The sequence below is a fragment of the Lycorma delicatula genome, chromosome 1 (genome assembly GCF_047948215.1).
Source record: "Lycorma delicatula isolate Av1 chromosome 1, ASM4794821v1, whole genome shotgun sequence".
Classification (NCBI taxonomy): Eukaryota; Metazoa; Arthropoda; class Insecta; order Hemiptera; family Fulgoridae; genus Lycorma; species Lycorma delicatula.
In genome coordinates, this window is record NC_134455.1 from 268945970 (window position 1) to 268973246 (window position 27277).

The 27277-nt window shown below is 29.8% G+C and overlaps 1 protein-coding gene across 9 annotated transcripts in view; it reads left to right on the plus strand.

The window, feature by feature from the left end:
• Positions 1-27277, plus strand: part of LOC142331252 (follistatin-related protein 5-like) — a 411468-nt gene that overhangs the window by 80163 nt on the left and 304028 nt on the right. For 7 of the 9 annotated variants that reach the window (XM_075377020.1, XM_075377029.1, XM_075377064.1 and 4 more), the window contains exon 2: positions 23118-23198. In XM_075377020.1, coding sequence (XP_075233135.1) covers positions 23118-23198 — 81 coding nt within the window. Of the gene's footprint in view, positions 1-23113; positions 23199-27277 lie in introns of all 9 variants that reach the window. The other 2 variants (XM_075377047.1, XM_075377055.1) reach the window with 1 other exon arrangement.

Here is a 27277-nt window from a genome sequence, read left to right on the forward strand (position 1 = left end):
ATAATAATATTTACATAATTTTTGGTTTTACCCTAGTTGTTTTGATCCTTCTTTTAATTCAGCTGGGTTTGAAAGGCATACTAGTATCTGATATTAACTTCGCTGACTGGACTTGCTGATTTGAAGTTGTATAAACTTTCCCTGATTTGAAATTTGGTTTCAAATCAGGGAATTTTGCTTCATCGTAAAATTTTAACTAAGGAACATCTTATATTCTGTGCAAGGATGCACAAATCAAGCAAATTTTACGGCTTTTATTTTTAAGCAGGTTTACGGCTACTGTTAAATAACGTGTTATTTTTGCTGATATTGTTGTTTATGTCCTATTGCTATGTATAATAATATAAAGTTTATAATAATATTCATGTTTCTTCAATGTAACTACATCAGATAATGAAATTTAATCGTGTTCGTATTAGTAAGTAAACATATAATGATGTAATTAACATTCATATTGTAATATGATATCTCTAGAGTTAGAAGTTTTATTGTTGTATACATTAATGTGTTCGTTAAAAAGCCAGTAAAAGTAGGTTCAACATAGTTTTTCAGCTGTACAATTTTTGTAAAGGAAATAAAGAGTTTTTAAATTCTATTGTTCATTAATTTACTCTTGTCCCTGGTAATATAATTGTTTTAAAAATTATCTCTGCTTCTGCTGCGAATGATCGTCTTCGTCAATATTTTTCTCCTCTTCTTTCTGTATTAGGTTGTATGTAAATAGTTTTGTGTATACATATACTTAAGTAGCTATATGAACATAAATAGTTTGGGTCGATAACTTCAACAGAGTTCATTATTTCCTAAATTATTTTATTAAAATTAACTTTTTCTGCTTTTTCTATTTTCCTAATATTAAAAAACATATTTTCTGATTTAAACTGAACTTTTTAAACAGTACATCTTAAACGTATGAAAAATTCTGAGATGATCAATAATTTATAATAAAAGACTAAAAATTATCATATTTGTATGATTTTAATTAAAAGTTTTTAAAGTAAAATGACAACTATAATTAAAATGAGATTAAACTTCATAGGTTTTACTACAAAATGAAATTGAAGAACTCAAATCAAGTAGTTTAATTTGACAAAGAACTCACTTATTCAAAATCTATGAACCGTGGCAGCTCTTAAAGTTATTACTATTATTTCTTTAATGTGGGAATTTGTCCTGTTTCTTTCTTTTTCGAATCGATTAGATTTTTTTGAGATCAAAACTATAAAGTTTCATTTTACGTTGTTGACAGTAACACGGTGATAACCCCTAATATTAATACATTCTTAGTCGTTAAAAACAATTTTTTTTTCGTTTTGGCAATTTTACATCTGTACATAAATCTCTACTAATTCAGAGCGGTATATATATTTTCAGAACAGAGAGGTTATTGCCCTTATACTAATCCTTGTTGCAACTGCTGACCGCTTGTACACAATCTAAACATTTATTTATTTAATATTTTTATTTTTGTTTTAAATTGTAAGAATACTCCTAATGCATTTTTGTAGCTTTTTAGTATCTAGCATTAGGTTCATAATGCTATTTTTTTCTTACGCGTCCTTTTGGATCCAGCTCGATTTGAAAATTTCTGGGCAAGCTGTTTGAATTCTGCAATTTAAAAAAAATACGTTAGAGTGTAAGAACTCTCAATATATTACTCTTCCACCAGTAACCTGCTCACCAACGCCCGTTCATATTACATTTGACTTGATCTAATTAGAGAGATAACAGCTGTATACGTAACATTTTCCAAATGTACATCTTACATTTGCTGTTTTTTCACTTGCAAGAAGAGGATATTTCTTATTTCTACGATCCAGAAAGGATATGGATTCTGAATATCATAAAGTATTTTTACATTACAATGCAAATTGATGACTTTTTTGTGTTACATGTAACGTCTTGTGTTATAGTAGAACAGCATGATTATATTATTAGAATAACTGAAAAGGGGTATTATAGTTCAGTGGCTGACTTAGCAGTTTGTATTTTAATTAGCCAACTGGCTTTTAAATCAGCTGATCTCAAGTTAGATTCCCTTTAGGGGTTTTGAATTTTTTCTTCTATCATATCATTATTTCATCTTCTTAGTCAATATATATTGCAGAAACATATCCGAGGTCAAACTAATAATAACAATTGTCATCACTTTTCCGTCTTTATCGTAACGATCATCATTGTACTTCATACAGGTTCTTTCAGTTTTTCAAAAAACGTTTTCCTTGTTCCGGTGTAGTGTGCAAATTAACGTAAATAACTGCCTTTGTAATTACTATGAGAAAGTCTCAAATAAAATTTTGATAGGCAGTTGTGAGGAAAAATTTATCGTTATACAAAAAGTATTTATTAGAATTTATTAAAAACAACAAATTAAATTTTTATTACTTATTTGCTATTACCGCAATAATAAATTATTTCTAGTTATGAAGTATGCAATAAAACAGAAAATGTAATTTCTTTCTTATGTCGTTGGATTTCTGTAAAGTATAAAGCCTTAAATGCATAGAAGATACCCTGATCAGACAGTTAAAATACCGGACACTTATCGCATGGTTTCCATAAGCGGCATTTGTTGTTGTAACATGACGGTGTCCTCAGAGATACAAGCGTTACGAGAGACTTATTGAATGGCCGACCTAAATAACATTCTCGACGTTGATATCTCGTCAACATGGCATGGTCCTTAGATACACCAACAAATATAACTTGAGACAAGACTCAAATCACAATACAATCCGGTTGTGAGAGTAAGTGATATTCTGTTACAAACTGAAGATTGCCTACGTTACCATTACCTATGATGTGATCCCCAAAGTGTTTTGCGTCTTCTATTACACAACCTATGTTGTTTTATCGATATTTTTCAACTCCTTGATCACTTTTTACACATTTTTGTCATCCTTTCTCAATTTGAAAACTGTATTTCTACATTCTAGACTCGCTTCAAAAATATAAAATAAAATGAATTAACTTGTAAATCGTTAGCATAAAAATCCCACAAGCCAAGTCTATTATACTTAGCTTTGGACCGTAATTTTTTATAGACTATATTTAAACATTTATTTCCAAATTCCTAAATATTACGAGTGTTACAATACACTAGTTATTCACAAATAAAATAATATTGTTCACAGCACTAATAGATTTATAGCATGCAAAATTAAAGCAATGTAAATATTTAATAATAAGAAGAAAGTAATGTAAACCTCCACTACTTTGCGTACGAGTCTAATGAATCACCTATACCTGTTCATTAATTAAACTCTTCTATATTAATTTTTAATTGATTTACTTCGGAAAGAAACCTTTGAGGAGAAATTTAATCAGTAGAATATGATCTAGGAAATGCTGATCTTCATCAGATAAAGCGTAGACTAAGCTTCTTTGACAAAATATATCAAATATCATTGAAAAAAGATTATTTGATTATTCGAAAGTGCATACGAAATTTCATTTGCAACACCTATATCCTTGTAGTGTAACAAATTCCTTTTCAGGTTTTTTTTTACCATTGTGTGTTTGCAGCCCTCATTCTTCCACGCTTACTACATTTTATCCCTTTACAGTCGTTTCATTGTCTACAAAAGCGACTAAGTTAATTTCATTAATGAAACATATTTCATTACAATTTTCTTTCGAAAAAATTGTTTATGTTAATTTAATAATTTTTCCTGCAGTAAAAGTGAAAGAATATTCTACTCTTATCAAGGTGTGGTGTACTGTGTCCATAACTATATTTGATGTTCTCTATATCGCATTGACTTCTGACAAATGATGATACTGTCCGTATCAGCTTTGGTCAAATGAATACGAATTTTAGCGGTTGATAAAACGGCTCACATCTTTGTTTGCAACTAGAAGATCATGAAAGACGATATACACATGTAATGATGACACAGGTGTTGACGCATCTTTGCTATGTAAAAGTAACATGGCATATATTATGTGTACCGTTTTAAAATCTGGTAAAATATTGATAATAAAGATGACGGAATACATATATATATTGGATATTTTTATAAATTTTTTAAGTCTATGTTCAGATTTAGAGTTTGATATCAGTCAGATTACTAAATCCACTACTATTTTAATTATGGTTTACATTCATTGTTATTTGTCACATATTGACTGATATAAAGTGATATATTTATCGTTAGTTTGAAGTGTTAACTGTTGGTTTTACCGTTCCTACAAAAATGCTCGGAAATTATTTCGCGCGTTTCACGAAAACATAATATGATTTTTAAAGATAGCTAACCATTTATAAAGTTCCTTTATCTTTAATTTTTTTTTTTTAATTTGTAAAGTTATTCAGAAATGGTATTTAATGTGACTGTATAAATTAATAAAAAAAAAGAAAAAATCACGGGATAAAACAAGTTATCTCCTTTACCTTTTAACGTAAAGGATACGGCTTAATTAAAGAAAGAGTTATTAAACTTCAAATTCAAAGATATAAATTAAGGCTAGTATAGTAACAAACAATTTTTTTCAGTATATAAATGTTTTACGAAAATGAATTTTAATTAAACGTTAAAAATATATTTAAAAAGCAAACAATAACTTATAATAAAATATTTTATTAGACAAACAATATTTTATTAAACAAACATTGTACTACACAAAAATCGATTATTGCTGTAAAAGTGCTCTAATAATAAAGAATACAACAGTAATAATTATTATTATAGAAAAATTAGCTTATTTTTAGAGTTAAATAATTACTATCATGAAAACAATTTGTATTACAGAAATTGATATTTATTTTGTATCAGTATGTTTCAGTGTTCTTCATACTTAAACTACATTTATTCTAATTTCATTTTTTACGTGGGAGTGTTTAAACAACAAATATTCATATTATCATAATATAATAAATTCCATTATTTATAATTGTTTTATTTTTTGAATAATAAATAAATGTAATAAATTTAACAAACATTGCGTAATAACATAAACTGTGTTCGATTTTAAATACGCAGCTGTTTCCCAAATTTCAAACTTCAAAAAATGTTTAAACTGAAATAGAGAATAATTTTTGTTTCAGCAAATAAATATATTAATATTTAATTTTGATAAAAAATATTTCATTATACGTTAAAAAATTCTTTATAATTAAATTGCAGATACTTAGAATACCAATTATTGCATTTGTGACTTGTTGTGTTATCAGCGACAATTAGTAACACAATTCAAAATAACTCCTTGATAATTTTAACAAACAGGTTATTAGGTGCACATCTGCTAATTACCTATCATTGTGTGCCATGATCAATCCTTATAACAAAATGTCTTATAAACGTTATTTTTGTATTTATATTTATTACTAGTTTTGTTAATAATAATACACATGATTTTACACAAGACTACATTTACGCAATAATGGGAAAATAGCCAAGAAATGACTTTTTTTGTTTCATTTAACCCAAAGTGGTACTTTTACTTTATAATCGCACTAGCAATTTCACAATATGACTGGGAAACTTGTCCCCCCCCCAAAACTAAAAACCCGAATTTTTCACATTCAAAATCATGTTTAATTGAAAATAAAATTCCGAAACGTATAAAAGAAACCATATAAAAAAACCTATTTTACATTTTATTAATAAAGATTCCAAATAAATATGATTAATAAAAAGAAATGATCGCATAATTTTGAAGATTTATATGCAAGTTGTTTGTTTTGATTCAAATTATTGATTTTACTTTTCACAATCATAATAAAAGAATAACCATATTTTTTTAAGGATTTTTACCTACGTGAAAATACTACATTGAAATTTTTTGTTTATTTAGATCTTTAGCTTAAGTACATCTTCCATATACATGATCGACCGAGTATCGTCTGAGTGCGCGTCTTACCTCTTACCTCAAGTTGTTTTATAATAGCTAGAATTTTTTTTCTTAGTGGGATGGGTTGAAATGTCTATACTTCTGTTATTTTCGCAATACTGCGTGTATTTCTACTGAGTTATGCTAGTACTAATTTTTTAATAAAATAATATTCGAGCCATAAAATTGTCAAAGAAGGTTCTGACAAGAGGGATCAATCCCTAACCACGTCATATATTTTAAACGCTCCTTTAACTAAATTTTGAACCGGAGTCGACAAATCAAATGTGAACTTCATGAGAAACGAGTATATCATGATTATTAATGAACAAACAGACAAACCTTTTTTGTTATAAATTTGCTGTATACGTTAAAAATTTCTGATTGCATATTAATATATGTAATTTAATTGTCCTATTACTCATATAAATCACGCATCAGACTTTAATCTTAGTATTAATAAAGGTTAAATAATTTTAAAGTTTCTTTTAACTGTAGTTTTGTAACTTCTAACAATGATAAGGGACCCAAGCACAAGTCGATTTGTGAAGTTTTTCAGTCTCTTTGGTTTGATATCCCATTCACGAGAAAAAAACTACTGGGTCTCGTGTTAGAAAAGACGACAAAGATTGTAAACCGAAACAGAACAAAATATGGGCATATGAGACTAGGACTATGCGTTAGTATTTTAAATACAAATCGGTAAAACCAAAATCAATTTAAAGGATTTTCTTTATTTTTACGTTCTATTTTTTAATATATTAGAAGTCTTTCATATTTTATGTCTTGTAAATGTTAAAACGCGTGCACATGATATTGTATTAATGTTAGGTCTAGGTAATAATTTTATAACGTATGCGATGATGGGCTGCTGATGGGATACTAACAAGGAGTGCCGAGTTAATTAAGCGTCTTTGGTGATGACGTCGGGCCAGAAGGAGGGAAGTGCCTAATTTACTGTTAGAGCGGTGCAGAAGGGAGATGGTTTCAAGACACAGCTCTTAATTTGGTTATACCTGCTTATTCACAAATGTCTTCGTGTTTCAAGCAGAAGGGAACCTTGATTGCATTCAGTCTTACTTTGCTAGCCATCGATTCGTTTCATCTGGGTATATTCCCAGATAAATTAAAAAATTAAAAATATTATATGAAATCAATCTTGAAAAATTAAACGTATAAAATTTTACAATATATTATTTAAATATTTAATACGTGAAAATAAATTATTAAGCACCAGCTGATTTATGGCAGAACCTAAAAAAAACCTTCTACTGAACTGAATTACAGTTTTGATTTTTTAACGTTTTCAGACGTTTGGGAAAATATATAGTGAGAAACGTAACTGATGGAAACTATGCTAACATAAATTTGCTCTGCCGTCTACTACAACAAACCCAATACTTCTTTATGTGATATATTTTAAGAAAGTTGGACGTACACATGTTTTTGTATTTTATTTTTATTTACAATGAGCTGCGTCAACTCATTACAATGTTGTAAATCTAAATACTGGACTTTGAAATTTGTTTAATTTTTTTTGGCCGAATTCTGGCTGATCATTCCTGACATTATAGTTCTTTTCGTTTATTTGAAATGTATTCTTTTATACTTAAGATATCTGCGTAATAAAATCTTCAGATATGTTGAATTAAAGCTGAATCTTTTTATTGCTCAAAACAGCTTAGTTTCACTACGCTATTTCGTTGCAAATGAAAATTACCTCATTATCACGATTCAGTTTTTATGTTTCCAAATCGATATTAATAAGATTTTTTGGCTGAAAGTTTCTCAACCCCGTTTTAATGTTAAGCTACCTCTTAACTTAAAATATTTTAGGATGATGCCTATACACAAAAAGAAATAATGTAATAATCTACCGACTCGGTATACAATTTTCAATATCTCAAAAGTAATAATCAAAGCGTTTTCAACAGCAATGCGAGAAAATATGTATATATTTTATTTATCTATTTATTTTTGAAATTTTAATAGTAGTCGAATTTTTTTTTTGGTTGATTTATTTTTCCCCTATATGGGTTGAGAATAAATCCTAATAAAAAACATTTGCAAAAGAACATTTTTTAACGACGGAAGTTTCATGAAAATAACTTTTGTATTTTATAACGATTTTTGAGACCTTTAAGACTCATTTTAACAAGTATTTCAGGAAAATAAATTTTGAAAAATATTTTACAGAAAGTTTCCAAAAATTTGTTCGTGTTTCACTGTTTGAATTTTTGGTGTATATAGAGTTTTATTACCTTTAATTATTTTTTCTACATTTAATTTTTTGATTATAAATAAATGTAACGGAATAAAACTATAAGGGAATTAATGGAGAAAGTCTGTCGATTATTAACACAGTTCGAGCCGTAGCCTAAAGCTGCTCAAGAAAACTCAATCTGAGAAGTTTATATCCAAAATATTTCGCTAAAATATTTACTGTTGCTGTATTCGGTAACTTAGCTAAAATCCTACATTTGTAGGATTTATATTAAACAAGATAAGAGAAACGGTAATTTTAAGTTATGTAAAATGGTTTAAGTGGTTTAACTATAAACCGAAAATAGAATAATCTCTAATCCATAAACTACCATAACAAAACTTGTAAGTGACAAACAAACTGGGATATCTGAGTAGATTATCTATGAAAAGACTGCAAAAAAACTTTATTAGGTTATCTTTATAGAAATGTTTTGAGTTTTTCCGATGTAAACTATCACACAGAGAAACATTTTTATGCTATAAAATTTACTTTTTCATTTTATTCATGTAAGAATATCTTGTGTTTATATGTATCGTTCTATAATATTCTATAATATCTTGTTGTATATGAATACAATAAAAATGTGCTTCCTTTAATTGATTCATGATTGAAGATCTAAAATAAACCTTAATTAATAAATACTCGGTTACATATCCGTGAAACTTGGAGTAATAAGCTTCCGCGCTCTCGTGAATAAATAATACTTCATATTACTTTAGCCCCTCTTCATCCATATTTCGAGGATTAATGCGACGAAATTACTTATCAGATTGCTCAAACGAATCCGGGTTACCAGTTAATAAAAAGCACACCAGAGCCTTTATATTGATCTGGATATCTGTTTTGTACAACGCAAATTTTTTAATATTTTTTCGTCGTTAATTTTGTTACGATAATGCATATTCCTTTCACTAAAGATATAGTTCTGTTGTAAGGAAGAACTAACTGTTTTCAGTTGTTTTCCAGTGCAAAAAATGAATTCAGATCAAACTACGCCTATTTAAATTCAGGTTTCCTTGTAAATATCACAGGATTACAAAAATTACTAACCGTTCGAAACTTGTTCAATTTTAGAAAACCGGTCAGGTTTAAACAGATATAAAACTGATAAAGTTTGCTATTACACTCTACATCTTATTAATAAAATTTACAAGTAATTTCTTTCCTAAGCTATATATATATTGTGCATTCCTTCCGTCCGGTCCATATCATCGCATGATTCATCTTATCTCGGTTTAGAATATCATATCAGTTACTTATGTTCACATCAAAAAATAATTAATATACGTAATCGCAGAACGGGATCAGTCACAGACAATTTTTCCAATTATCGTAAATAAGGCGCGAATGGGCCTTTTTTAATCTCACAATTATTACAATAAAAAATATGTATTCTTGTTGTAATGACTGTAATCTAATTTAAACGAAAGTTTATGCAAAGTAGGTTGAGGAGAGAATGAAACGGCTTTTAACCACGATGAGTGTAAAATATTCCGGATTTTCTCGTGTTAAAAAAATTATTTACCGTTAAAAATTATTTATCGCTACAACCATCGATTCGTTAAGCCAGATTATAATAATAAAATAAAAAATGGTAGAAACCAGAAAAGAATTCTGAAAAAAATTGGTATCATGAATTGTAACGAATATCAAAATAACTGAAGAAACATGCTATTTTCATTGTTATTACTTACTGAAAAGTATATATTACAGTAATAAGAATCATCAATGAAGATATGTTTGGTTATATGCAAAATTCGATTACATACAACGATTTACAAACTAAAAAAAAATCATAAACTTTTATTTTAGTGAAACAATCTAAATAAAAAAAAAATAAAAAAAGAGGAAATAAAACTATACCTATTTATCTGGCAGGTAACTTTTAATTAAATGGGGAGGGAAAAGTAAATAAAATGCTACAGTAAGGAGGAGAAAAGAAACCGAGATTGATTGTAAAGGAGGGGTGCAGATTGAACGCCTATTCTCCACCGCTAAGTAGCCCCAAGCTAGTTCAGTTCTTGATTACTTTATTTTTATTCTGCAAGGTTTGTCCTTATCCATTCACAGCTGCTACGTGTTTTTAGATAGAACGATTTAAAATTTTGCACAATGATAAAGTGTCCAATTTAAAGTTGTATTCGAGTGTCGGCAAAGTGTTACTACTTGCCCGTACGACAGCAGTCGCTACGATTTGTTTAAGAAAAAAAGGAATTTTACGGAGAGGAATAGAAATAAAGATTTTTTTTTAAATAACTTAATCAATACAAGGCATTAATAAGAAATTTGTAATATCGGCCTGAGTTACTGCTATCATCGGTGTTAAAGTAATACAAACGTACACTCTCAGTTTTTAGGAATTCAGTTAAGCATGGATCATAACATTTTTCTTATAAAAATATAATTATTATTGAATCTGTTCTTATACAGAACATTAACAGAAGGAATAGTGTAAGGGTTGATTTTCCACAAAGACAGCATTAGCAAATACAGATTTATGAATCAAAAACATTTACGGTGATGCATCTTATATGGTTACGGTGATAGCGTTAACCGATTAATATGAAACAGCTAAAATTATCCTAATTTGTTTAGATGTGTTTTGAGCCACCAAATCACACAACTGTGAATGGAGCTTACTCCCTTCCTCTCCGTAGAAATACGTTCAAAACACAACTAAGATCATATTTATCGTAAAGGTTTGTTAAAATGAGATCGCACAAATACTTAACTATTATTATAGAAACTTTCAGATTACAAATGCTTTGTTTTGTAGGTTATCAGGAGTTACTTTCAAAATACTGTAGTAAAATGCTATCCAAATTTATGGAAAAGTTTGGACTCGATTATCAAATATTTATGAATTCGATTACTGGTGTCTTGAGCAAGTAAGCAATAAAAGTAAATTTAACCAGTTGAAAGAACAATACAAACTGTATTTATTTGTTTAAATGAAGTATTTGCATTTTTATAGCGTATATAAGGATAAAACAAAAAAATGCTGACAACAAATTTGTTATTCTTTCCTGGCATTGGTTATTTATTCTTATGTAGTGGAAAAGTAATACATGAAAAAGTTTTAAAGATTCAAAAAATCTATAATTTTTTTAATTTTTTCTGATCCCCATCTCCAACATCATCTTACAAGTAATCTTTTTGATACGCCTTGGTTTACTTCGTTAAATGGAAGAAACTATAAAAAATTCAACTGGAAAATGTAAAACCAATAAAAAGATTTATTTTTGCAACCAAATTTTATTGTAATTTTATTTTAATAATATTATTATTAAAAATAAACTAAAAAAGGTTTTAAAAAATTGAAAAATTATATTTTTAAACTTTGATCGGCTCTCCCACCCCCAAAACTGCTCACAAAGTATTTTTTGGCTACTTGCATTACCACCATGCTTAGAAAGAAACAAAAAAAAAACAAAATCGGTTAAAAACTATGCAATAAATAAAAAAAAAAAAGCGTTTCATTTTCGATTTTTGCGGAAGGGAGAGAAGTGAGAGAGTTTGGGGGCAAATTATATTTCAATTGAAACATGTACCTAGCTTAATGTAAAGTAGGTTTTCCCAAAATTTTGAGAAAATTAACTTCAAAGAAACTACCTACCCTAGTCCCTGGAGATATTGACCCCAAAATTTTACGAACAAATTGTTTTCTCTTTACCAATTTAATCAAAATCGGTTTATCCAGTCAAGAGTTTATCCAGATTCAAACACATCAACACGTGTTCATACGTACGAACATTACACCCTACTTTTTTGTGGTGAGGGGTTCCTGGGTCATGAAACATCGAGAATTAAATAAAAACTCATCTCTCACATTTTGACTGATTACCATACTTTCCTTTTTGCAGCATAGCTCTAAAGCTATGATGCCAGGAAAGCAAACACAAAAAAATATATTTATGTATACTAGCATCCCTATCGCGGCTTTGCCTGCGCTGTACTTGAGTTTCCCGTTTTCAATTTCTTTTTTTATGTTTTTTAATCAAGAACCGAAAACAGATGGAGCCAGTTGCATCTTACGTACAGTAACAGGGGCAGGGGTTGTGCTGATGAGCCGTCGCACCGTACACCGTCGCACCCCTTAAAAAATCGAATTCACAAAAGCCCAAAAATAGTTTTCACATATTTATCTGAAGAGCATTTTATTTGCAAGTCCTGATTTACGAATAACTCGTTTAGTATAGTCGGAAATGGAAAAAATTTGCAATTATTGTTCACAATTTTTTTACCTTTTTTCAACCCTTTGAAGATCAAATTTCAAAAATCTAGAAATTGTTTTTTAGATATTCATATGAAAATTACACACACCAAAAATCAAGTTGATATTTTCATTTTTTTCCAAAAAAAATAAAAAAATAATAAATCTCATGTTACTCCATTTTAATTCTTTAAACGTAGAACATGTATACAAATTTTCATCAATTTATCTTCAATTTTCATATTATATTTTATATAATATATAAAATCATATTTTCTTATATATTTATAAATCAGTCAATTCTGAAGAATTTTAAAAATCAAAGACAAATCAAAAAACTTTCCACGTATGTGATCGTGGATAAGGAAACGGTTCTGTCGCTAGTGTACTGAAAAAATTACATCGTACGTGTCTAGAAGCATTCAGATTTGTTCAATAATGATTGATTATGATCTAATTTTAAATTTAATGCATATCTTGCCGAAAATACAGTCTTTAATGTTTAAATCTTAAGAAAATTTAATTTTTACAAGCGATGCAGGCCTACAAGGATTATTTTATACATGTATATGTATATGTATAATTATTGTGATGTACTTTTAAAGTAGGTTATTATTTATCTAAAGACTTGCATTTTCATTTATATAAGTAACATTTTCCTTTAACTGAACCAGTTTGCTAAATTATTATTATTATCTGTAAATAAAAAATGAATTTCCTGTAACAGTCCATTAGTCTGATGTTTTATTTTGCTTTTTAAAAAGTCTTCTTTGCATATAAGTCTAAAGACTTTTAAAGTTCAGCAGTTTTAATTAAAAATTGATAATTATGATTTATATCATACTAACCTTGTACTGAACTCGGTTCTAATCACTTCATTAAAACCCAGGTTTTGTTGTTTTGTTATTTCTCATCAATTAATTTATGTTGACCTCATCAGAGCGGATTAATGTTTCTTTTTAACAGTATTTGTCACTTTTCATCTTTTTATTTATTATAATCATTGCTTTCCATTATGCACCTTTTTTTTTTATAGTCCCATCAACAATTATAGTTATTAGCGATTAGGGTAACACTATCACATATAGTATTATATAAAACAACAAAAATCATAGAGAAAAAATAAAACAAAAATAAAAGAAACAGGAAGAATAAATAATAAACACAGACAAGTGACAACAATAAATACAAAATAAAATACATAATTAAGACAAAATCACTAAATCGTATTGTTCATTCCACTGTAGGATAGGAACAGCAACAGACGTTTTATACCTTTGTTATGGTTAATAGAAATTTCATGTCCGAACCCAGGTCTAAGTTTTGTAGGATGGTTTCAAAGATTGGGCAATCAAAGAGCAGGTGGTACACGGTCCATTTGACCTTGCAAGCCTCACAGATCTGAGGAGAGCCAAGTAGTATACACCAAAGTATGCATTTATTTAATTATTAATTCAATCATAGATTATTTTTTTAGAAGCAATTTCGCTGAGTATTGTCCTTTGCAAGTCATTTCTTCTTTTCGTTTGCTATAATTTTGTATATATCTGAAATGAATAAAATTAATTGTAAAGTAGCCAAATCCGTAAATTTTATGTATCTTCAAACAGAAACTACTACTTCGAAATTATTTTAGTTTATTTATTTTTATTTTTTTGGCTCATTCCAACACAGAAACGAGTTCGAAACCTGCAATAAGTAAACCAACAGCTGGCTCACTCGTTATATTTCTCGTAGCCGAGCAACAGAAGATGGTGAGTTCATTAACATCAACCTATATTAAATAAAGTGAAATAAAGACAACATTGGTTATTTCGTTGTGTTAAGCAAATATTCTTGTAATATAAGGAGTAAATTAGATCCTGATTTCTCAATAAAATTATGCAGTAAATTAAACAATAAACATTGGAATTATGTCTTCCAGTGATTTATATTTTAAAAAGGGAAAACGATTTTTACTTATTTTAATAGACCAGAAAATTAGTACTGAAATAAAATAGCAAATGTACGATAATTAATTTAAAGGTTTTATATAGTCCTTTTGAAAATAAATCAATATTTATAGAAAAAAATATTTGGTCATTAGACCAAAACAAGCCAACGTTTCATATATGACTTACTGTCATAAATTCGATACAATACAACGAATAAGACATAATAGCCAATAGAATTACAAAAACACAATTCTTAAATTGCCAATAGCAATAAGGCTACTCAGATAAAAAATTCAATAAAAAGGTCAGTCCGCAACCAAAAATCACCAAATTATATTAAAACACTTCCGAAAATTTTCCACCGTCGATTCCCAATTCCAAAAATCAGATATAAAACCGTTGATCCGAAAAAAAAACAGTATAAGACAGAGCGCACAACAATACGTCCGACCGCAACACAAGCTTCCACTCGACTTGTTAAGTTAACACGTAGCTTTCTGAACTACATTTCTTTTACTTATCACTAATATTCAGAAAAACTTTTAAATTACGATGAAGTTTCATTATATCTTCAAAATACTTGTAACTTTAAATAATCATCGCAAAATGAGTAAAATTATTGTTTGACTGAATCATAATTTTTTATATTAGTCTCTGAAACAATTTTTTTTTTTATAATAAAAGCACCTTGCCTAAGCAAAAAAAAATTGTAGAGTTTTAAAAATACCGCCAATTTTTTTTTTAATTTGTTTTTAAAGAACGGATCAGGTATATTTTAAATTGCTTTGAAAATAAGTGAAATTTATTTTTCTCTTATTTACATACAGAATTTATGTATTTAATCAAGAGGTATGATCATTAATAATTATTACATTAAAAAAGAATTAAAAAGATATTTAATTCAAAAAGAGACACTCCCCTTTTTGTTTCATTACCTTCAAAACGAGTCATGTTTGAACGAGATGACATAAAAGCGCTTGGTTACTTGACAAGACGTATGCCAGAATTGCACTTTACGGTTTATTTTTTGTCGTTACTTGCACGCTTTCTCTATATAATAAACAGGCAGTGCTCCTAAAAGTTATTACTGTAAAGGGTTATTTAAATGATATTAATGGTTTAAAAGCCCTTTCAAAGAATTATTTTTATTTGATTTATAAATACTATTCTGTAAGCAAGGGTTTGCTTTTACTTTTTTAGTGAAGCGATTTCCATAAATTTTATTGGAATTTTATTAAAATATTCTTTTCGCCCTGAAAATAAAATGTTATTCTAATCGATAATTATTAAAGAATATTTTGTATATTTTAATAATGTTTATTATTTCCCAGAAGAGGGGGAATATGTAATGCTAAAATGAAGGAAGGATATTAGATTATAATGTTTTTAAAAATTGTTATCGTGAAATAAAAGTTATTAAATTACGTCAAAGCTGATTTTTATCGAGTATTTTATATTGCTTAGTATTCAAAATAAAATTTTAATACTTATTTGTTTTTTATATTAATTTAATTTACATCACTTTTTCTCATATCAGATTCTCCATCGATTTTATTAAATAATTTTTTTATAATTTTAGCAGTAACAAAAAAAAGTGTTTTGACTGAATTTATTTTTTTTAAATATTTTAAAATATACTGAAATAAGACAATCGAACCCTTGCTGATAGTCATTTTTGTGACTGCAATCCTGAAAATGACGAGGAAAAATTTACACATATTCCTAGACGTTTGGGTAATTTGCAGAACAAAATTTACTGAAAATTATGTATTTTGGTAAAACACTTTTTATAAAATTTTTACTCGGGTGTACTTTGTTTTCATCGATTTAATTTTTAAATATTGTTTGTAATTTATGATAAATCTCAAGCAGTGCCTAAGCCGGGCAAGTCAGTGTATGATGTATCCTCGTACAGGTCAATTAGCCTACTACTTATTATGTCTAAGGTATTCCTTCAGAAATTGTGGCTTGTATTAGAGGAGGGTCAGGTTATACCTCACCACCAGTTCGGTTTCGCGATGATCACCGTTGAACAGACGCACAAGATTATTCGTATTGTCAACATAGGAGTTATATAAGCCGTTTGATATTTCTACGGGTTTCCTCCCTCATGGCTCAGTGTTGGGGGTTTATCCTCTATTCCATCTTTACTGTGGACCTTCCAGTTACGGACGATACTGCTATTGCATCGTTGGCCGACGACATGGCAAGCGTGGCTGTCGATGACGATCCAATTCAAGCATGACTAAATTGCAATCTGGGTTGGAACTAGCCGAGTGGTTAAAGAAACGGGAAATAAAGGTCAATCAAGCGAAATCGACTCGCGTGACATTCGGGATGAGAAGAGGTGACTGCCCAGGGGTCCATTTAGATGGAGATTACATCTCACGAGCTGAAAGTATACGTTATTTAACGTATACTTTCGTGAGATGTTTAACGTATACGTTAAACGACGATCTAGGTATTCACCTAGATCGTCGTTTAACATGGAAGGTTTATAATAAAAAAAAGAAAACAGCGAGATATCATTAAGGAGCTATACTGATTATTAGGCAGGAAATCGCAACTATCTCTATGTAACAAGATACTTTTGTATAAAATGATTCTAAAACCAGTTTGGAATACGGAATCCAAGTTTGAGGTACGAGAAGTACCAGCAATATAGAAATTATTCAGCGTTTTCAGAATAAAATTACGAGATACATTACACTGGCGCCGTGGTTCGTACGAACAACGAAATTCATGAACATTTAGGGTTATCGTGTGTTCTAGAGGAAGTCGACCGATTTGCATGTACAAAATAAGAATTAACGATCACTTACACTATCTAACAATTAACCTCTTAGACATTAAGGCGATTAAAGCGGATACATTATCAGACCTGGGAACCTAATAGTGATATTCAGGACAAGGCCTCTTCTTAAGTTGTATAGATCAAAGCATGTATGTTTATGTTTATGATCACATATGTTTCTAATGTTACTTGTTCCTACGTTACTATTTTTCTTTCTATATTATGGTTTTATTTGTAGTACTGGATATTATTTTGATTTTTAGTTCATTACTGTCTGTACTTTATCATTGGTTATGCTACCTTTGATTTACTATTGACCTCTAGAATGTTTTGAATTAAGGTATTTTAAGGGAAACCCTTTTATTAATTGATTATTGTGATGAAATTGATTTATTGTTTCTAATCTACGAAACTGATTGTAAATTTAATTTGAGATACAAAGAAAATGTTTTTATGACAAATGAATTAGTACAAACTTTGAAGTACTCAACAAAAAAAATATGTAGAAATTTGTCTCTGTTTTTTTAACAGATAAGGATTTAACTTCATGGCTTTTAGCATACATAATAAAATATGTTAAATAAAAAAATGCCTTGATCGTTATTGTAAAAAAAAATTATAAATATAATAGTTCTCTCCAGAATATCTTTACTGTTTTTTCAAGGTTAATATTTACGTGAAATTATGCTCTTTCATGTTATTTCAAATTAATGACGCAGATTTCCTACAGAACCTTAAATCAAATATTCTTTGTGTGTTGATTATTTTCTTCTCTAGTACTCTATTTTAAACTAAAATTATCTTTGAATGTATTTTTTGAATTCATTGTTTTACATACAAAACTAAAACAAAGAAAGTTTTGATAATTTTTGTACTTAGTTTACAAGATAAGATCTATTAATTTCTATTACTCATTTAGCCACTAATTACAGAAGATGAATATCAACACTTAGTTTGAATATACGAAATTCGATTTGAACTGATTCGATACTTTTATGACGCTCATTAATATGTAAATACATGGTTGGTCTTTCCTTCACACCTTATTTATTATGCATGCGAGTATTTCCAAGCTTTGTTTAAAAAGAACTATGAACACCGAACTCGTTAGTTATTTAATGCATTATATAGTAAATATAAAATTCAATGCTTTTAGGTTTATTTAAATTTATGCATTAATAATTAATTCTACGGAAAAATGCTGAAATATTTGACATCTTTTATTTTAGGATAAATAATTGACGATCATATAAAATATTCAAAATTATTGTCTTAAAGGATGTCTAAGAAAACATAAATACAATTGTTTTGTTTTATTATAATTGATTTAAGCACATTATATTTTATGAAGTTTCTTTTTTCTACATCCAATTACGAAAAGACGCATGTGGAATTAAGTATAATTTATCATAATAGGTTCTGTCTTAACTCTTGGATTTATAAAGTATTAGATTTCTGTTCAAATGAGATAAATGTAAAAATTTAAATAGAATGTTCTTGTTATTATTTTTTTTAAATATAAGCAAAAACATAAAAAAGTTTATTAGTGCGAAAGGTCATTTTTAAAGTGAAAATTGAATGTTTTTATTAAAAACACATTTTGCCGCTTTCGAATGAAAGCTGGTCGGGGACATGTTTTAACTTGTCTATGACGCTTTCCGTTAGTTTCAACATCTTTATATATTACACGTTAGTCTAACACGGGAGCAAATGAAATCTACTAAACGTTTTTAATGTACATTAATTTTTCTATTTTACTAAATAGAAAAACGTTGTCTGTTGTCCTGGCCAGAACAAAATCATATTTTTAAAAACTTTCTTCTCGATCGCATAGAAAGTGGCCATTTTGACAAAATAGAGCACTATTACCCGATAAAGGATCATTACTATTCACCAAACGACAGAATTTTAGCATTATTAAACGAAAAATTACACCACATCATGAGAACATAACTTAAAAACTGAACTTAACTTAAAAACTTAATCAGTGTTATTAGTTCAAATATCATTGAAACAGTCCATTTCGATTTGGATTATTTCAGCATTCAATAATAATAAATGAAGCCAAAAATAATTAATCTAATAAATTGTTTATAAATAAATTACAGATTATTTTTAAATCCTTTTTTCAACAATAAACTGTCACTTCACTGCTTTAAAAATTGACAAGATAAACTAGTATAATTAGATCTTGCAGTTGTAGAGTAAAAAATAGCCTTAAATTATAGTATTTTGAAAAAACCAGTACCTTTGTTATACAACTAAAATTTTATTATATTTCAATAATATAATTTTTTTTTTCAATAATATAAATTATGTTTGTTTTATTTTGAAATAAAACAATTTTATGTTTAAATAATCCAATCAAAAACATAAATTATTAGGCCTGATTCCTTTCATTTCATGAAAAATCTATCTTTTAGTAGATTCTAATGGAAAAGCTTTACAAAAAAAAAATAGCGTTCTGTGTGTCAGAGTACTATATTACTTTATTAATACTTCGTAGTTCATTACTTTCTTGTTTCTCGTATGCCAGACCTGCAAATCGAATAGTTTTTATACAGGATTATATAAGTACTAGCTGCCCTGCCACGCTTCGTTGTGGCACAGCGAAGTTTCTGCGACGTTTATCAATTGATCGTTTCTTCGATGGAGAACAATATCTCTAGGTTGGAACTGATCTCCGACTATGACAATTGCTACTTCGTCTATAGTTGGAGCATTATATCTCCAGACATGTTCTCCAGCGAGCGTTTTGTCTGCGTTAATGATAATCTTGTGGGTATTTGATGGCATCATATCAACTGCCGTTTTGAACAAACGCACCAAATTGTTCCTTTCGTGAAGGAGCTTCTGTAGCTGCGAAATAATGGATCTTCTTAGCGAGGTATGTATTCCACAACGTGCATCGACTTCATCTCTATCATCACCAATATAAGTACATTTGAAGGAATTTATGGTCATCTGGTCTATCTGGGAACGGGAGCAGAGAGCCAGCTTTGTGATATATTTGCCTTTTGATTTTAAAAGTTGGCATGAATTGAGTCGTCACGATTTCCGCACCAAATGAGGTCATTTGGAAGCAAGAGTTATATTTCCTGATGTTCGATAGGAAATGCTTCGATTCAGCGGTAGATCCAGCAAGTAGAGTTTTCAATGGCTCTGGTGGTGCATCAAGTTGAAGCAATTTGATTTTTCCGCCGCGCAACACATCCCTTTCGTTTCATTATTAAACTTTAGAGCCTGAGAGTAGGTACAGACGTGACTCATCTGGCCAATAACAACATGCCGACTTGAACTATAATCAACAGCTGGATTGTACCGGAACGCAAGACGATTGTATTGCAGATTCAGATCAGCTGGGTTCTGTTTCAGCTATCCTCACCATGTCACGTTCATTCCGTTGAGAACGAACCAAATCTGTAGCTGCAGAACGCGACTGACGTGCTCGCAATCGTGCATCCTCAAGCCTGGCTGCTCGTCTTTCTGCTGGTTCCACGTTACGTATCTGGATGGTGCTTAGTCTGCTCCTCTCTCGTACGGATGCCCGCTCTTCCTCAGTCATATTTGAAAGCCGTCTTCTTAATCCTTCTGTGTGGCGAGTGTGACGGCCCAAATTCGATTTTCTGCGAGGCATTATTTCGGTTTTCACTGGAATAGAAGGAAGGGATAAGATTATAACCTCTTATGGCTCTCACAGCTCTATGTTGAAAACCATTACAGAAAGGACAAAAAGTTTAATAACAAAAATTTTCATTTTGAAAACGCCAAAAAAATTTATTTAAACTTTTTTCACCTATCTCTCATGGTTCTCATAGCTGCAGCTCGATAACAATGAGACACAGGACAGACAGTATTGAAAAGTAGCTAAAACTTAATAATATTAACTAAATACATGAATTTAAATAAATAAGTAAAATATTAGTTAAATGTTAGTTAGATGAAATAGTTAAATAATAATTATAAAAAATTAATATTTTTTCTGACCATCACATATAAAACATAACCTCTACTTACGATTTGGTGAAAAGGCGCAGCTCAATCACGACACGATCACACAAAAGTACCTCGATTAAAGTGAATATTTAATTCAGATTGTATAATAATCTCAATCAGATGCAAGTGGATACGTTTTTTTTTTTTTTTGATAATAAACAATGTAATTGTTTTTGACATGTGACTGCGGTTGTCGTTAGCTAGTATGGCGAGTGTTCTCCTCGCTTCCGGCAGATGGCGCCGTCACTGGTACTCAGCTGACCGTTAAAAAACTGTTTTCTCGCGGTCGCGGTTATGTGACTGATGCGAAAAATAGATGAAAACAATCTTTTATGCGGGTTATATATCGTGCTAATCCGTCACCTATTTGTTGAACACTACTAAAAAAATTTTGGGAAGCGATTGATCAGTAGACAGAAAATCAAAATGTTGAAGAAGTTGAAGGTGAAATTTATTAAAAAATACTTTATATAATAATAAAGGTACTGACTGGTCTTTTTTAGAATACTAAAATCTTAGTTTTTATTTGCTCTACATCTGCAAGATCTAAATCGACATCGGGAAGATCTAAATGGGCTTTTCATCTTCTTGTCAATTTTTAATGCTGAAAAGCGACAGTATATTTCTGTAAAAAGGATTTAAAAATAATCTGTAATATATTTATTTATAAATATTTTATGAGATTAATTAATTTTTGGTTTCATTTGTTATTTAAAATAAGCCGTTACGGAAAAATGTGAAGTCCAACAAGTTCTGAGTACAGAAACAACATGGGTTTTAAAAGGTTTTTAATGCTGCTGAGATATATACATATGAATATTTCCTTTTTCACTTCCTTATTATAATAAATTCTATTATTTAACAATATGAACAATAAAAATAGTTAAATAATGACTAATTCTAAATATAACCAGTTTTTTATATCACCTTAAAAATGATGAAAATGTGGCGTTGTTTCTGAGCTCACCGATCCATTTTTAATTTATCATTAATATGATAAAATGTTTTCACACATTACGAGTAACAAGGAATACACTTCTATTATAAATAAAGATTACGTACTCTATTAGCATTAACAGGGAATGACCGAATTAGAGGTGTATAGAACCAAAAGTAAATATGCGAGCCTGACCTGCCATGTACACCTTGATTGTACTCGAGCTCTATTAAAGTTTGTACGAGGGAGCGAAGGAACGACCAGGTAGATGAAAGAGAATCGAAATAAATATAGCAAGCATAATCAAACTCTCCCAAATTCTTTATCTCACAAACAGGCAATCTCTCTCCCTTTTTGACTCCATCCTTTTAACACCTTTCCTTCCACAGTTCCTTCCTTTTACGAGTCCTTTCCATTATTCTAAGAAGGTAAGAAGAGAAAAGCTAAAAGGAAACGGGACGGATGTAGATAAAGATTATGTATTGCTCGCTTTTCGTTTTAAAAGCTCGTTAACTTCCTTCCTTTCAAAATACCTCATTAAGAAAAGGAAATTAGCGGGAAAAAATAATGGCTCTTAATTAATGGCTGAAGTGCCGTTACACGAAATTATCTTATCGTTTTCATCGTTACTACTAGTTTTTATAGCCTTGTAAAGAGTAATTCGCAAGTTCTTACTTGTTCATCTGTTATTTATAATAACACTAGTCGTAATGTGTGATTTGTTGTGCAAACTGTGATAATATTTTTTTTAATATTAAGCATAAAAATTCCGTAGTAGGTGAAGTTTGTGTATTTTATGGCTTTCAATTTGTAACACTCTGAATGAGTATTAAGTATCTCGCAAATCGTTTTTATTAATCATTTATGTAGATATCGGTTTAGTTTTGGATAAGATACGTTGCATAATTCATGTTAAGTATCGATCATTGAAATTAAGTCGTTATACAAATTGATTAATGAAACTTCGATTAATTAATTCACAAATTGTTGATGGTTGCAATTAAAATTACAATAATAAAATATACTGTTTTTTATTTCTATATATAATTATGGGTTTACATAATTTAAACTTATAATTATTTACTGTAGCTAGAAAATTTTTCATATTTTATTTGACTTAAAACTTAATTATTCTGTCCAGGTAGATTTACATAAACCGAACAAAAATGCAATTCTGGAGGACTGTTCTGCTGGTGATCTTCAGCGCATCTCTTATTCTTGCTAAGGTAGGAATAATATTTCAGATCTTATTATATGTTATTAAAAGTTTATTATGTTATATTGTTATTCAAGCAATCCACAAAGTGTTAGATTTAAAAATTCAAAAAGCTATGTTTCACATATTCAGTAAGGTTCATTGTGGAAAAGATTAAACTTATTCTAATCTCGAACCATTGTACAATTTATCACTGATGAAACTCTGCGAATTATTAAAATAACTTAGTACTTGACCTATTATTTTTTTTTCTTAAAGTAAAAATGAGTAGCTTTTCTAGCTGCATAATTTTATAATCGTAGAATTTCCAACGTTAGTTTTAGAGATATTTTTTCGAAATTTTAATAAATTGTAGTTTTATTGTTGTATATATTTCTTTAATTTACATACCACGTAGTTCGCATGTTTACTGTTCCAACAATGTCACTCACGTCATCCTAACCGTCTCAGGCAATAATTCACCTGAGACAGATTTGTTGCAACAAAATATTTTCTTTCTAACTTTCTATTTTAATAAAAAACTTGACTTCAGTAAAAAACGATAATGTACCATAATATATAATATTATGAAGACCACACGTATTATGTAGGTTAGTGTTAGACCCCCGGGTCATAAAATTTTTTTAAAATAATTGGATAAAAGACCGACTCACAGCGGATGGGGCGAAGTCCCGGGAACGGCATAGCCGGGCCCGGTTACCCACGCCTCTAAAGTTAGAGGCAGGCAAATTAAAATAAGAAGATCCAGAACCGGCGGGCCCACCTGCCACGCCGAACCTACTGTCAGCAGGCGGGGAGGCCCGTTAGAGTCGCAAGAATACGCCTCTGGACTGAGTCATGCTTGACTGCAAATCTGGTCCAGTTGTAGGGGGAGAAAAAGGTTAATGTTAGATATTCTATCATATTCTAAATCGTGCTATTTTAATTGAAAAATCGTTAATAAAGCCGGGTACCTAATTAAACTACTGCTTCATTCAAAGAAGTGTAATCATATGAACGAGCAAAAGATAATGTTAGACTACATAAACTGATCCAATTTTGCTGAAATAAAGCTATATAAGAAAGTGTAACGGTGCATTTGTCATAATGATCATAATGAACGTTATTGATAGGCCATGCAGCCTGTTCCATTGCCATAGATTCAACCACTCAGTCTCACAAGTCTCAAAACTGCTTCTTCATCTCTTCCTCAACCGTTCTATTTTTCTCACACCTACCGCTCTATAATGCCGTATAATCCGTGGAATCTTATTTCCATCCATCCTAACTATATGACTCATCCACTGCTACCTCGCCTTTCCAATCATGCTTCCAAAATTGTCAACTCCTAATTGCTGACGTATCGCACCGCTACTGATATGATCCTTCAATGAAACGCTCAACACTACGCAAAAATCTTTTCCGTAGATTCAATTCTTCGAATTTGATGTGAAGTCTCAATACCGTACAGCAATGCCGGTACCACCACAGTTTTGTAAAATTTAATAACTGTTTCTTTCCGACCCAAGTCCTTTGTATGGCAACTAACGGCTTCTAAAATCTATGCAACTTCTTATCGACATCTTCCGATTTAAAAAAAATATCAGATGACAACCCATATAGTCAAATCCATTTATTTGGTCTAATATTTCATTATTCGTCACTATCTTTGTACGTACGAGTTCTTCACCTACGAAGCCTCATACCTTTGTCTTCTTAGTAAATATACCCAAATTGTATCGGCATAATATGGAATGTAACCTAAACACTGCCAATTTCAAAATTTTCATCTGAATTGGTCAGAACCGTCTGGTTAACTACAAACTACATTGTATCTAGAGATAAACCATTAATCATAAAATTCTATTTTAAAAATGTTTGCCTATTTTTAACAGCATCGTCTACGTATAAACTAAATTAAGTAGGTGATAAAAAACACCCTTGTCTGACTCCTTGATTTATTTTACGCATTCTTCCACTAACCTGATTACCTAACTTAACACCAATAAAGATATTATAATAGAAACTTAGTATTGCCCTAATCAAATGTTCTGGAACAACTGCTCTATTTAAAAGTTACCACAGCTTCAAACGAGACACCATATTAAACGATTTCGTGTAGGCAACGAAAACTACGAACGTTGGAATATTAAATTCACGGTGTTTCTCTATTATCTGTCCCAGTGCAAAGCCGTCCTCTGCGAAATCCATGTTGTTCTTCCCCTAATTTCACTTCCGCAATACTCTTTAATCTATTAATTATTATTTTATCAAAAATAATGTTAAATACTAAATAGGTTAAATACCGAACACATAAATAAATAAATAAATATCAGGCATTCAGCATGCTTATACCCTGCCCTTATAAATATCACAATCTTGTCCATTACCTGTCAAAAATAGGTATTATCAGAAACTCCGTCCAAGAGTCCGGCACTCTTCCCAATCTCCAGCAAACATTACAGAAGGAAAGTAATCTCATCCTGAATCTCAATGATACAGTTTAATCTGATCCATATTCATTTTGTCAGGCCCTGGCGCTTTCCTCTTTTTGCAGTTCTTTAGAACATTACTAAGCTCTCCATCGTCAGATCATCAATATTTGTATCACTTTGCATATTTATGACATTATCTTCTTCTGAATTCCATAAAGATTAAAAGTAATTTAACTATCTCCCTTCAGAAATTCTATTAACTTCCATTATTCTATTATCCTTATTCGCTGAGTTCAACCCATTTAAAATTTGATATGCCTTCCCTTGCCTTCCAAACACATAATGTTCAATATCTCTCAAAAATCGTTCCCATTCCTGCTTTTTATATTTCCGTATTTCCTTTTTACAACACCCGATCTCCTATTGTAATCACTACGATCTTCAGGTGATCCGCCCAGTAAATATCTTAAGTATGCACCTTATTTTCTTGTACAAAAGTAGCTATATCTTCATTCCACAACAGAAGTCTTTTTCTGCTGCCCTTCTTCCTTTTACAAAAAAACTTTCTGTAGCTGTTTTTCACATTATAGCTAACATCTCTTCCAACTCTGTATTACCATTAAAATTACACGGCATAAATTGTAGATATTCATCCGGTCTCCGCTTGTCAAAATGATCCCTGATACTTAAATCGTTCAACTAGTTTAACTGTAAATGTTTCTTCAAACAAATACAAGAAAAAAAAACAAATACAAGAAAAAAATAAATACAAGTCTTTTACAAACACAAGATATTGCAGTTATTGACCGTAAAATAAAGTCTTTACGACTATATAGTCGTGAACATCTTACGGATATGACGTTACAGTCTTATTGATCACAAATTATTTTTATTACTTGACGACTGACTTTTATGAACGCAACAATTTTAAATTTAAATATAATTATACCTTTTGAATTTTGAATTAACATCTTACAAGAAATTCCTGATGATGGAGAAACGGCTCCGAAAGTACTTGGAAAGATATTTTGAAAATTGTTGGTCAGTGGAAACTTTAATTTATACGCTGTGTTAACACAAACGGTGCCAAACGCTTAGTAAATTAAATCTAAATAATATAATAGTTACTAAATACAAAGATACGGCAAAGTTTTTCAATGAAACTTCACTTCATTAGAAGAAATACAAATTTATGTCCATTTTGTACTGTCAGTTTTCGTTGACCAGTTTAGATGTATGATATAGAAAATATTGGTTCTTCTTAATTGAAAGCCACCAGACAACAGGTACAAAGTTCATAGAGGAATCCAAGAGTTCCTAGAATATCGTACACCCAAAATACATTGGCATGTAGAGTTATCCAGCAGAACGTTTAATAAACACTGCAGACAAACTGCATAATTAGAATAATTTGAAACATTATATACTTTACTTCTCTTCAAACTAAAACAAAATTGACATTTATTAACGAGAGAATTGTTAATGTTAGTGAAATTTTAATTAGTGAAATACTTTAATATTTTAAGGGGAAGGCACATCGGTTAAAATCCGACTTCATTTCCTTTTTTTTAACCTTTTCTTTTAATTTAAATATATTGATTTATTAATAAATTAGCCTCTGATTGTAAAACAACTTGTACAATAGATAATAATCCAATAATAACAATAGAAAAAA